The sequence below is a fragment of the Coloeus monedula genome (assembly GCF_965178545.1).
Source record: "Coloeus monedula genome assembly, chromosome: 1".
Lineage (NCBI taxonomy): Eukaryota > Metazoa > Chordata > Aves > Passeriformes > Corvidae > Coloeus > Coloeus monedula.
The window spans coordinates 158,522,854-158,536,601 of record NC_138781.1 but is presented as its reverse complement, the minus strand read 5'-3'; the positions used below and the strand labels follow the sequence as shown (position 1 = coordinate 158,536,601).

Here is a 13,748-nt window from a genome sequence, read left to right as displayed (position 1 = left end):
TTCACCCTTCTTTTCGTGAAGAAATGTGTTTTGGCCTTGCACTCACAATATGAAGCCAATGGTTCAACAAAGTCCTCCAGTGACCTCCAAACTTGCAAGAAGAGGCTGGAGCACTCAGGGCAGTGTTTTGTGGGCTGGTCTAGAACAGAGATCTCTGCCAGCAGAGCTGCTGTGTTGAGCTCTGCAGTCTGTCCCACACAACAGCCTTGGGGAGGAGGTGGGAGATGAGCTTAGGCCGTAGAATATAAAATATCCTGAGTTGGAAGGGACCCAAAAGGATCACCGAGTCCTCAGAAGGAGGACTTTGCCTTTCTTTCCTTCCTTACCTGGTGTAATTGCCACCACAGAAAACTGGTCCCTGGTGGCTCTGGCCACCTCTTCCTTTTGCAGCATCCTGTCATTAATGCTGTTCCCACCCAGCCATTCCAGTAGGACCGGGATGACTCCAGATCCCACGCTGGGTTGTGACCTTTGTGACTCTTAGGTCCTATCTCTTCCTTCTTATCAGCAGACAGGCCCTCTCCAGGAAAAAAAAGGGGCTGATAATGTTAAATTTAAGTGTGGGAGAAAACCAGGAAGCTGTAGATCCTTGTACTCTTCACCTGGGGATGAGGAGAGTGTATCACAGAATCCCAAGTTTGGGTTGGAAAGATCATCCAGTTCCACCCCCTGCCATGGGCAGGGACACCTTCCACTAGCCCAGGTTGCTCCAAGCCCCATCCAACCTGGCCTTGGACACTTTCAGGGATGGGGCAGCCACAGCTTCTCTGGGAAACCTGTGCCAGGGCCTCACCATTCACACAGGGGAGAATTTCTTCCCAATATCCAACCAAAATCTACTTCCTTGGTCTGTATGAGACAGGGGTTTTGCAAATGTGTCTGAATTATAATTCCTTAAGTTACCACAAAGCTGAAACTTCCCATTTTTTTAGTATTTGGTTTGTCTCAGCAGCCTGTTTCAGTGGAAGATACGAGCCCACAGAAACTGCTCGGAAGTCAGTTCCAGCTAGAATACCTGGCAGTGACAAATAAAAGTGAGTCATAGGAAAGAAACGGGAAGCAGGGATTTGCAGACATGGGTTTGCTTCCCAAGCAGAGTGCTCTGAATGCCTCCGACAAGACAGGAGCCGGAATTTCTTCTGACAGATGCGTTTGCCAAGAAATGCTGACTCTGCAGAATTAAACCCATCTGTAGCGCAGAGTTTGTCAAGCCTGCTTGTTTCCTACTGGCTCACCAGCCATCTCCTCCATTCCCAGGCTTTCCTGACAGCCAGCTTCGCAGGGGCCCTCCCCCACTGCCCCTCCTGCAGCCCGTTTCCTAGAGGATTTAGTTATTTCCGTGGGACCTACTGAATTTGGGACACTCCAACATCAGGGGACTTATTTACACTCTGAAGACTCATCTTGCCAAGCAGCCCAGGCTGTCCCATGCCATCCAAGCTGCTGGGCTCTTCAAGCTTCCCAATCCTGTATGCCTAATCCAATTTAGGCTCTGGTAAACAGATGGGGGAGTTGGTTCTTTATGTGCTTGGCTCTTCAGTGGGGGCTGTGCGTGCTGATGGGTCAGACACGAAGAGGGGATGTTGCATGCAGGGACGGGTTCTGTATTCGAGGGAATCTCGCCTGCAGGAGATCCATGCAGGATATGGGGAATGTGTGTATACAGGGTGGTTGCGAATGTGTGGAGGAGGATGTGTGTGTGCTCAGGGGATCCGTGAGAGGAGATGCATGGAGGAAGAGGGTGAGGCAGGGAATCAGCAGGTCCTGTGGGTAGAGGAAGTCAGAGAATCCCAGAATCCCAGAATCCCAGAATCAGCTGAGTTTGAAGGATTGCGCTTGGATGAGTGGGGTCCGGCATACAGGCAGCCCCCCTGCTCCTGTCTCTTCCTTCAGGGAAACAGAGGGGACCCGAAAGGGAGCTGGAAAAAGCCTTTTTCGGCACGGCTAGGGGAAAGCTGGCTCTGTTCCCCGTCGGCCAGCCGCTGCCATGCCGACACATTCGCTCCCCTTTCCCGGCCCCGGTTCTCCCGAGCGGGGAAAAGAAACTAGGCGTGGCCAGGGAGGTGGAGGGGGGAGGCGGCGCGGGGGCCAGGCCCGGCCCGCGGGGCGGAGCCGTCGCCCTTTCTCCACCCCCGGCGCCCGGCCCTGCCGCCAGCCTGCGCTCCTCCGCCCGCCCTGCGCGTCTCTCTGGCCACATCGTCCGCACCATGAAGGCGCTCCTGCTCGCTGTGCTGGCCGCGGTGCTGTGCGTGGAGAGAGGTAAGGGAAGGGGATACCCCCGCCACCATCGGCTCCCCCCCAGGTCCCCCGGTCCCGCGCCAGCCCTGCGTTTGAGAGCAAATTGGGGGGGTGGGGGAGTGATGCGTGTGGCAGGGTGGGCTGTGGAAGTTGGAGGATTGTAGGGGATATAAGGGTTGAAGAGGGCTTGGGGGCACGGCGCTGAGCCGCGGTATGGTTCGGAGCGGGATGCGGGGGTGTCTTTCCAAGACCTGCCTCGCAGCAGTGTCCCTCCTGAAGCAGGAACTTCGGAGCTTCCCCGCCTGTATGAATATGTGAGCATCTCCGGCTGTGCGGGTGGATATCCTGGAGCTTTTCCCAGTTGTAGCTCGAACAAAGAGCAGGGCCGGCTCCGCTCCCCATTTTCGGCGCAGCGAGCCGGGATAACGGCGCTGGGATGGACTGAGATGCAGCCGAGGGGAAGGAAGGCGGAGGGGAGAGGCAGCCCAGCCCTGGCAATGGCTGATGGAGCAAAGTCAGGGCAGAGCCGCTCGTGATTCTGGCTCCTGCTGCCCCCTCCGAGCATCCTTGGGCCGGCTGCGGTGGCCGGTGCGTGGCGCGATGACCCCTAAGGGACAAATGCCCTGTGGGGCGCATCCTGGGGCTGCCACCGAGCCTGGGGAGAACGTGGTTCGTGTTGTGTGTGACTGTCAAGTTGCTCAAGTCGCAGGGCCTGCCATCCCCACCTTCCCCATCGACTCCATCCCTGACTATCCAAACTCCATGGGGCCGTGCAAAACCACGTATTGTTCCCACACATGTCGTTGCTTGGAGAAGCCAAACAAAGAGCAAACGGGAGAGTTCTGAGCTCTCCTAGCCCCTGCTCTGCAAACAGCGTCCCTTCTTGTTTTCTGAGGGCACCGCTGAGAAGAAACTGGCTGTTTGCTTTCCTTCCCATTCCCCCTTCCCAGTGGGATCCGGGAAGCGACTGGCAATTGAAGCGTGGAGTCTCGGGCAGAGCCCAGCTGGCTTGTGCTCAGTTCCAGCTGGGAGGATGGGCTGGCCAGGCCAAAGCAGTGAAGGGTTTCATTCCCCACCACCCCCCCCAAAAAAAAACCCCTACAACCCTTTCAGCTTTAAAAGTAAGTTTTTATCCAGGCAAAAGGGGTTGTTCCAGGTGATTTTATCCCCAAACACTTCCAGCATATCCAGGGGGGATCTTACAGAAGAGCTTTACCCCCTGCTCAAAGATCTTGCATATGGATCTTGATAAGGATTTTGCCTTAAGAGAATGGAAAAGCAGCATCGGGGCTAAGTGGAAAAGCTGCTGAAGCAACAGCATTTTCCTGCTGCTGCCAAGCTCCAGAGTGGGCTTTTAAAGGCTTTTTTTTTTCCTTCCCTGTCTTTGTAAGAATGGTTCAACCCCTTATCTGAAGGAATTCCCCCCAAATACCCTGCTCTGTTTTGGGAGCTCTTTGTTCCTCTGAGAAGCTGAGCAGCAAACAAATAAACTCAAATTCTTTCACTGGTGAAAACAAGGCTTCTCTTTTGCATTGTTCAGTCTTGGGATTTTTTTTTCCTTTTTTTTTTTTCTTTTCTTGTAACCTTGAGCTGCAACTCTTTGCTCCGTCTCCAGCTGCATGAAATTAATTCTGCCACCCTTCTTGTGCCTTTTGTCTAAACCACTCAGCGTGTTTCTGCTCTCCTAACTCTGCAGTGGGTGTTTTTTTGGGGGGGCAGAAAGTGACCGAATATTTCTGTTCTTAAACTCTGCCTCTTCTGGAAGGATTTTTTTTCTGTTAAGACAAGGGGTAATGGGTAGGTGTGGCAAAGAAAAACATGGGGACAGGTAGGAGGTGCTGTGGCAGGAGCATGGATTGAGTGACATGGCAGAGAATTTCATGCCCAACAGCACTTTTGCGTCATGTCCAAAGATTTCTGGTGTGTTTGTTCCTGGAACCTTTAATGAACAGCATTGCACCACTCGTGCCTTCAGCGCAGCGAGCAAATACATATGGGGACGTCTGTCCTGCCAGAATGCCCACAGGAAGCCTGTAATCCACTTCATTCCTGATTGCAGAAGATTCCTGAGATGAGTCAATTTGCCTCCTCGGGGTGGTTGTGAGGTGAAGGGTTTGGGACAGGTCACCTGAGACTTGGGAGCAGAGCTGGGCTTCACTCCGAGGTCCCACATGGAGTTGTGGCCACCCCATGGATGGGCTCGGCAATGACTCAGTGGCTGGTCCCATCCTCCTCCCCCTCTCCCAAATCCAGAAATCCACTGAGGAATCTCTCCCGGAGGTTTTGACTCAGCTGGTGGCCCTGTAATCCCGGTGCTGTCAGTTGTGGTGGTTGTGTTGGTGTGCTCAGGTAACCCGGGTTTGTTGTAGGGATTGTTGCCAGAGTGAGGATCCTTGGAGGATGCGTGAGCCAGGCCAGGAAATTCCTGCTTGGGGGGTTGTGGTGTTGGCTTCCACTCCAAAGCAGAGGTTTGGCTGCTCTGATGTGACATTCAGGATCTCCCACTAACCCACTTTAATCTGTTTCTCTGAGATTATATTTTGTTTTCTTTCCCCTCCTTGGCTGTGGCTGCTCAAAAGTCATTCCTCTGAGAACAATTGCTATTTTTTTCTCATTTTTCTTGTAGAAACCTTTTATTTTCCTGAGAGAAACAGGAATGAGAAGAAGCTTGAGATGTCGTGCAGTCCCATGGCAGAGTGGGACAGATGCTGAGCAATATTTGTCCAAATAATTCTTCAAAATATCCATGGCAGGAACTGCTGAGCCTCAAGAAGCCCATCCGAGGGCTTTTCCTGCTTCACTTCCTTAGGAAAATATTCCAAGGGGGGTCTACAAGAAAGCTGGAGAGGGATTTATTTTACAGGGATAGGGCAAGCAGGAATGGCTTCAAACTGAAAGAGAGTAGGTTTAGGTTGCATATTGGGAAGGAATTCTTCCCTGTGAGGGTGATGAGGTCCTGGCACAGGATTCCCAGAGAAGCTGTGGCTGCCCCATCCCTGAAAGTGTCCAAGGCCAGGTTGGACGGGGCTTGGAGCAACCTGGGATAGTGGAAGGTGTCCGTGCCCGTGGCAGGAGGTTGGAACTGGATGATCCTGAAGGTTCCTTCCATCCCAAGCCACTCCATGATTCTTTGATAATCCATTTGTGGCAGGGCTGAAGGAGGTGGGAGCAGCGATGGCACCGCCTTGCACTTCTCACGCTGAATCAGCCCCCGCTCTGTTTTTCATCCCATCAGTACAGAAGGGGGAAAGGTGGTGCCTCGTGGAAGGGCTGCCTGGGAGCTCCAAAATCCCAAATCCATGGAACATTGGGAACAGACCTGATCTGTCTGCATATGTAGGTCAACAACTGCAGCGTGGATGTGATGCTCTTGTATGTAAAATACAGAGATCAAAGTGCCCGTGGCCCTGCTGAGTCACTGGTCCAGGCTGTCCCCACAACCAATTTCCACCCCAAATGCTGCTTTCCAATCATTCCTCTTTGTGAGGGATGAGGGATGGGAGCCAGCTAGTCCATCCTGCTGGTGTAGGATAAGCCATAAATGGCCTCAAGTTGCTCCAGGGGAGGTTTAGTTTGAAAACGAGGAAAAATTTCTTCACTGAAGAGGGTGGTCAAATATTGGAACAGTGGTGGAATCACCATCCCTGGAAGTGTTCAAGAAATGTGCAGCTGTGTTGCTTAAAGACTTGGTTTAGTGGTGAATTTGGCAGTGCTGGATTAATGGTTGGAGTCAATGACCTCAGAACTCTTGTCCAACTGAAATGATTCCATGATTCTATAATTTTAGGGGACCTGCCGTGGAGGAGAACATGCAAATTAATGCTCCTGCTCCAAATTAAAAAGATTGGATGAATAAGCTGCCTTTATAGTGCTGTGACTCCGAGGAGTGGGACAGTGCAAGTCCTTGCAGGTCTTGAGCTTTCTGCTGAGAAATCATTTCCACCACGTGCTCCAGCTCAAGCATGGCCTGATCTTGGTGCCCAAAGACAGGTCATGGGAAATTTGAACCCGTGGTCACACCTGGAGCATTTCCCATCAGGGTCACAGAATCATAAAATCAGAACGGTTTCGCTTGGAAGGCACCTAAAGATCATCCAGTTCCAACCCCCCTGGCCCAGGCAGGGACACTGTGTCCATGGTGGTTGAGCTGAATGAGCCAAAACCTCAAAAATTTGCCTCTGGAGTTTGGTTTCCAGTTGGCAGCTGCAGCTGGAACACGTTCTTGGTGCAAACAGGGGTGACAGAAAGTGCCAGGCTGTGGTTGTACCAGCTTTAGCTGATAAGAGCTTGGAATGCATTCCTTAGGCTTGAACCATTCACTTGGCCAATTTTTTTGGGGAAAAAACCCCCCCAAATTGCAGGTTGACAAAACTGAAACAGAAAGCGTGGCTGTGGCCGGATGCGGGACATCCTGTGTGACAGAGATGGGGACCTCCAAGTGAGGAGGTCTCCCCAGCATCCCCTAAGCGAGGTTTGCCTTTCTCTTGCAGCCCACACGCTCATCTGCTTTTCCTGCTCGGATGCCTCCTCCAACTGGGCCTGCCTGAAGCCTGTCAAGTGTGGCGAGAATGAAAACCACTGCGTGACGACGTACGTCGGCGTGGGACTCGGTGAGTGCGGGCAGCACCTCCTCCTGCCCCTCCTGGCTGCTCTCCTGGGTCACCTGCTGAGCTGCAGCGAGGCTTTGCTTTCCTCTGGCTGGGGGGAAAAAAGGGAAAGTTCTGCTTAGCAACTGAGTGTCGGACCATCCCACGGGAATTCGTACGAGGGACGCGCTGCCAGGAGGAGTCACGTTAAAGCCCACGTGCCTGCACTGATGCCCGCGAGTCCGGGGGGAATTTCAGGCTGGGGGCGGGGAGTTTGCTGATGAATAAGTGAAAGCGTGGAGGATGCTGCAGGCTCCCTGCGTGGGAAGCTCCAGGGTTGCTACTCCTGGTGATTTTTTGCCTCCTGTTTGGGTTCTTCGTCCCTGAGTCCCACCTTTGCTTCACTTTCCGTGGACAAGGCGGGAAGGGAGGGTTGTGGCTTTCCTTCCTGAGTGCCTGGGAAGATTTGGGGGGTTCTGTGCTTCCCAGCTGCTGCTCTGAGGGAGGCAGAATGCTCTGGCAGATCTCCTGGTGCCTTCGCAGGAACCAGAGCCCATTCTGGCTCTCCCTGGCAGGAGGAGGGGGAGTTTCATGCCTGAGTCTTCAGCGTGGGTGGGTCAGAGGTGCACAAACAGAGACTGGGAGCTTTTATAAACTTCCCTTCTTAGCCCAGTGCTAATGGTTTCCTCTTTCCTGCCTCTTAACGTGGGCTGTGCTTCTCTGGAAAAACAGACTTGGCTCCTAAGTGTCTTCCCAGTACTCCCTGTCTCCCTTGAGTAGGCCCTTGAGTAAAGCTCAAGAGGGATTTTTGGGATTCCTCACCAGAGCTGTTGTGGCTGAACATTGGCTGATCCAAAGGGGTGTCCCTGGGGTGTCGTGTGGTCTCTGGGGTGTTTGTGGGAGCTTATCACAGGTGATAAGATAAGATGGGCTGGGCTCCTGTCTCCCGAGAACCACTTCATCCTCTCCATGCCGCCTGCGCCACTTTGGTGATCAGGTGATCAGAAACCCAAAAAACCATCCTAAATCTGTCTTTTTTTCTTCCTCTCCACCCCAACCTTATATCCAGGCGGCAAATCCGGCCAGTCCATCTCGAAGGGATGCTCTCCCATCTGCCCCAGTGCCGGCATCAACCTGGGAATAGCGGCCGCCTCCGTTTACTGCTGTGACTCCTTCCTCTGCAACATCAGCGGTTCCAGCAGCGTCCGAGCCAGTTACACGATCCTGGCCTTGGGAATTCTCGTCAGCTTCATCTACGTCCTCCGGGCTCGCGAGTGATGGGGCTGCCCGAGGAAGAGCCACCTCCCACGGGTCTCGTTAGCCAATATCTTCTCTGTTGCTGTCTGCAAGGAGATCCTCTACTTCTCAGCAGGCTTCCAAGGTGATTGTTTCCCAGACTTTTTGCTCTTCCAAGCATTGGAGACCTGGGCGGTTTGGCCGAGCTGTTCTCCTCCTCCTGTGGACGTCTCCCGCTGCACTCTCACTCCTCCTCGGCCAAGGTGGATAATTTTGGAAGGGTTTCTGCTTTTTCTACCTATTAATAACCCCCCCTCACCCCCCATTTCTAAGGTTGGTTAAAACCAGGCTGGGACTCGCTGAGAACAGACTCACCCCAGGCACCACCAGGTCTGCTCCAGCACATGGGTGGCACGGGCAGCGGGAATGTGGGATCCAAAGGGAGACACATTCCCGGCCCCTCGCAGCTGCAGTCTCTTTTTATAAAATAATTTCATTTCTTCTGATCCTGGGCTGACTTTTCTGGAAAACCAATGCCGTGTACCTTGTCCTTCCAAGTTCTGTAAGTGCCAGACCTGAATAAACTTGCTCCTGTTGTTACCTGAGATGGGACGTGTGTGTGTTTCCTTGCTCCAGGGATTAGGAACTGTTTTCTGGAAAATCCCAATATTGTCCCCAGCATGAGGGTCCCTCACCCTCTCGAGCAGCTTTTGGGTGCTTCATCTCCACATCCTTTCCAGCTGTGAGCAGCAAATCCATCTTCTCCCTGTTGCCGTCATTCCTGATAAACACCTCTGGGCCAGCTTGTTCCACCACCCTTGGGAATGACTTTTTCCAGGTGCATTTTAGGGATAAAAGCCAGGTTTTGTGGTCTGAGTCAACCCTAATGGAGTAATCACCTTGTGAGCAGGACTTCTAAAAGTGAATCTGCATTTTACAAAGACTTGGTGCCTCAGTTTCCCCACTTTGGACTTGTCATGGTGACCACAACAATGAATGACCAAGGACAACAGGTCTGAAAAATTTGGTGAGGTCAGAGGAGAAGATGTCAATACCCAGATCTTTAGGTCCAGCCTTCAATGCCTGATGGTGCCCATGGACTGCTGAAGGTGACTTCACCACCCAGCCTTCCACATCTGCTGTCCCTCAGCTCCCAGGATCTTCCCAGGTGTTTTGGCAAGGTTTTTCCTAGAAGTTCTCAGCTGTCCCATGGGAGATGTGTCCTCCTGCCCTCTCTGTGTCGTCTGTGCTGCCTACTCTGCTTGCCTGTGGACCTGCTTGACACAAACCAAGCCAAAATTCAGCCTTAAACCACCAAGTTCAAGCTTTTTGTCACTTCCACTGATGGATCAGAGGTGCCCTGGGCTTTTTTTCCTATTTCTAGCAGCAAACCCCAGTGTTGGCACATTTTAGCCATGCCTTGTACCCGCTTCTATTCTGTGTCAAAACCCAAACAAAAGCTCCACAAACCTTCAGTTCCACCTCTGTCCCCTCTTCAAGGAGTGATAAATGAAAGGTGGTTGCAGTTGTACAGAAATATTTGTAACAAAAGTGGTTTCATGGGCTTCCCCACCCACCTTTCCTTCTCCCCCTCTTTTAATTAAAGCAACACAGATGTTGATGACAGCTTTTCCAGCAGGAGGGATGGGTCAGTGGGATGTGACCTGCAATTTAGTGGTTAATGTGGGAAGAATGCATCAGTTGTGTTGGTCCTTGGATGTGCCTTCCTTTGGATAATGCATCCTGCTGGGACCTGCTGGGACCTTGGGGCCCGAGGTGCCCCACAAACCTCTGCTATGCATGTGGAGCACAGGGAAAATTGGGAAAAAACTTCCTAATATTCCCCAGCTTCCCTGTGCCTCAGCCTTCTTCCCAAGAGGGTTCAAAACCTCTGTTTTTGGGTTCATTTGTCCCTCAGCACTTGCCGTGACACCGAGGTGGCACCCAGAGTGCTCTACCTTGGATTTAGGGGGCTCTGTCTTTTCTGGCTGCCTTGAAAAAGGTTTTGGGGTTGGTTTGGGCCTCAATTGCCTTTAGCAAAGAGCTGAACTTCAAAGCCATCAGCTGTGTCCTGATGTCCATCCATGCCTTTATGAGGATCCTGAGGATGCCACAGTGGACAACCCCCTGGGCTGAAGACCTGGTTGTCTCCTCCAAGGGCCCTGGTTGTCTCCTCCAAGGGCCATCTCCTTCCTATCTCAGTATTCCTCAGCTGGTGCCAGGGATTTGGTTGTGCCAGGGAGCAAAGGCCGATGAGAGCAGCATCCAGAGGCGGTTTATCCCAATAAATAACAAATTATGTTCATGGAATTGCCAGGGGACTGAGCTGAGGGTTGGTTGGATAAATTTCACATGGCGATTTGTTTTTCCTCCTCGCTCTCTTTTTGTCTTTTCCTTCCCATGTGCTCCAATCTAGAGCATGGAAAAAAGGGATATTTTCAGTTTTTCCTTTCCTGGCAAAGATCTCTTGGATAGATCCATGTGTGTTTGAGAGAGGGAGGGAGTGACAGCTTGTCACAGTTGAATCCCAAGCACTTTCTCATCAATTGTGCCAACTCTCGCTATTCCTGGTCCTACTCTAGGTTTATTTTTGCCCCCAAATCCCAAGAATGACAAACCTGGTGAGAACCTTGTCCGTTGTAAAACCCGGGCCTAAAAAGGGGCAGGTGAAGTAATTCAAACCATTAATAATAAGGCAATAAGTAGGAAAACACGGGATTCATTAAGTGTTCAGACTGGTGGGTTGTTAAACCAAATGCTGGATTTGGAATTTGAGGGCTGTGGTGGGACAGCCCTGAAGTGCTTTGGATGTGTTTCTGTGGACTGTGGAATTCAGAGATCAAAATCTGAGTAGAAAACTCAGGTATTCACCTGTTCTGACAAGACAAGAGGTTATAAGGGGAGGAGGTTTGGCTCCCTAGAAGCATAAAATATCCTGGAAGTGTTTCTAGTGGAAATTTAAGAGTTAAGTGAAATACCTGCCCACTTCGGAGCGTGTTCCCGAGAAAATGGTTTCAGTGCTTCCATCCTGGGAATGGCTGTAATTCACCAGCAACTGCTGCCATCTCCCACTACCCCACGAAGGGCTCAAATTTTTGTGGATTGTCTAAAAATGCTCAAAATCCTTCCCACGCAGGATCTGGGGGTTTGCTGATTGCCCAAGAGAAGGACTTCAAAATGAGCATGGTTCTTCCAGCTGGTTTTGAGAATTGTTTTTTTTTAAGGGCAAAATTTCTTTTTGGAAACCGCAAATGTGACGTGACTCCCTTGCTCCAACAGAACAAATGATTGGTTGCTTAATTATTACTCCAAGGATCCACTTTGCTACTCCAAGGATGTCCTGGATTGGTGTTGATTTACTCAAGTTGGGGTTTTTTGAAGGGATTTGTCTCCCAGGGGCTTTATTTGCCACCACCCCGGAGGGAAGCGCTGGTGGTGTGCATGTGTGTCCATGGGATGGGTCATAGGATCCGGGCCCTCTGGAAAAAGCAGATGTGGTGCACACCTGGATGCCTGGAGGTTTAGGGCCCTATCCCAAGTCTCTTGCTCCTGTGGGTCTCTGTTTGGGATGAAGGTGGCTCTGGATCCTTGATCCTGAAGCAGTTATTTCACCCCTGTCTGAGGCTGTGGAACGGGAATGGGAACAGAAACGCCCAATTTTGTATTTTGGGAATGCCCATGGTGCCCAGGGAGGAGAAGCCCTGGGTTGGTCCTGCCACCTACTGGCTTTTGCCGGACTTGGTGGAGGAACTTTGAAGCCCAGATCTCCGAAATCAAGGAAGATGAGCTGCCTCAAACCAAATAATTGCACCCAAAGCAGAGAATCAGCAGCAGCAGAGACAGATTGAAGGTTTTAATTCGTCCAGCTTTGCTCTCTGAGAGTGGAAATTGAGAAATAAAAGGCTTAAGAGCCTTCCCAGCTCCAACATTTTCCATGGGAACACTTCTTCCCAGCCCTAATCCTCCTGGTTCATCAAATGAAAATATATGAAGCCAATAAAATGTTGCAGGGGAAAAAAAAAAAAAAAAGTTGGCACGTTTTATTTCAGCTTTGTTGGATGATCCGAGGTGGTTTCCCCGAAATGCTGATTTTACTAATCCCTATCTGTGAGATTTGTAACTGTGTATTATCTTTATTGTAACGGGGTAAGTGGGATAAAGAAGCATCCATCCCTTTAAATATATTAACCTAAGTATAAGTGAAGTGTATGTTCCATCTTGTTTCTTATACTCTAATAAAAAAATATATGGAATTAATAAAAAAAAAACCCACTTGGAAGGATGTTTTTGGGTGGTTCTGCAGATATTCCAGATATTAAATCTTGTTTTGTGTGGAAGAAAAGTGCCTGGATTGGATTCCAAGCTCAGGGCTGTGGGTTGTGGGCTGGATAAAAAAACTAGGCTGAATTTAGGGACTAAAGGAGGGTTAAATTCTGACATTTCATCTCAAGGCCATTGGAATCTCTTCCTGGGGATGGATAAAGAACAGGGATTGTCTTTGCCTTCAATAGCTCATAAATATCCTTGGCTTGCCCGTGACCCTGCCGGGAATGGAGATAGGATTTGGCCTTGGAGCCTGCACTCTTCCTTGTGGGAGAGGGTGTCTATTTTGGGCACAGAAGGCCCTGTGTGGGTGTCCCTGGGCAGCTGCTCCTCTTCCTGCACTCCCAGGGACCCGACCCCGCTCCTGCCTCCGGACAGATGCACACACGGACACAGGGCTGGGTGCTCGGGAGACTCCGTTCTGCTCTCCCAACACTCAGCTCTGCCAAATTGTGTAATCCTAATTTTTGTTTAAAGATTTTCTGGGGATCCCAGTTGGATCCCATGGGAGAAGGGGATTATATTCCCTGGGGAATGTAAAACAAATGTGGAATAACATTGATGGGCTTGGGAGTTTCTTTGAAACACACAGAAATATCTTTCCTTTTCGCTGGAAAATCCCAGGCTGGACTATCTCCTTCCTGGGAAGGGATTATTTTCACTGCCCTCCCTCCTTGCAACCCATATTTTTCAGCGTGACTTGCAAGTGATTTTTGGGATTGGGACTATTTTGGGGACTGGGGGACATTGCACAGCCGGGAGAAACCTGCACCTCGCTCCTGCCTGGCATTCCCATCATTTCTCCTCACACTGTCACCCATGTCCCAGCTCCTGCTACTCCCTAAGGATCTGCCTGTCTCTGCACAGGCCCAGGATGGGCTTTTCTGTATTTCAGTTGTTTGGAAAGTTGAGGGAAATGGTGCCACATCTCCTGTTTGCTCTGCAGATGTTCCTCACTGGCATCCCAAGGTTGTCCTGATCATTCCAGGGTGGGAGACACCAAACGGGTCTGAAGTGGGAAAATTCTGGCCTCCACATCATAGGATCCTGGAATGGTTTGTGTTGGAAGGGACCTTCAAGATCATCTCATTCCAACCCCCTGCCATGGGCAGGGACACCTTCCACTATCCCAGGCTGCCCCAGACCCCATCCAACCTGGCCTTGAAGGGATGGGGCAGCCACAGCTTCTCTAGGAATTCCATTCCAGGGCCTCACCACCCGCCCAGGGAAGAATTCCTTCCCAATATCCCATCTAACCCTGCCCTCTGGCAGTGGGAAGCCATTCCCTGTGTCCTGTCCCTCCATCCTTTGTCCCAAGTCCCTCTCCAGCTCTCCTGGAGCCCCTTCAGGCACTGGGAGAGGCTC

General features: G+C 51.2%; 1 protein-coding gene across 1 annotated transcript; it reads left to right on the top strand.

Moving 5' to 3' along the window:
• The first annotated feature begins 2,144 nt into the window (after nt 1–2,144).
• On the top strand, nt 2,145–12,220 carry LOC309573659 (lymphocyte antigen 6E). The gene is made up of 3 exons (XM_082282771.1): nt 2,145–2,259; nt 6,729–6,848; nt 7,894–12,220. Exons 1-3 carry the CDS (start codon nt 2,208–2,210, stop codon nt 8,100–8,102), a joined length of 381 nt encoding a protein of 126 aa, XP_082138897.1. The 5' UTR covers nt 2,145–2,207; the 3' UTR covers nt 8,103–12,220.
• Nucleotides 12,221–13,748: the final 1,528 nt, after the last annotated feature.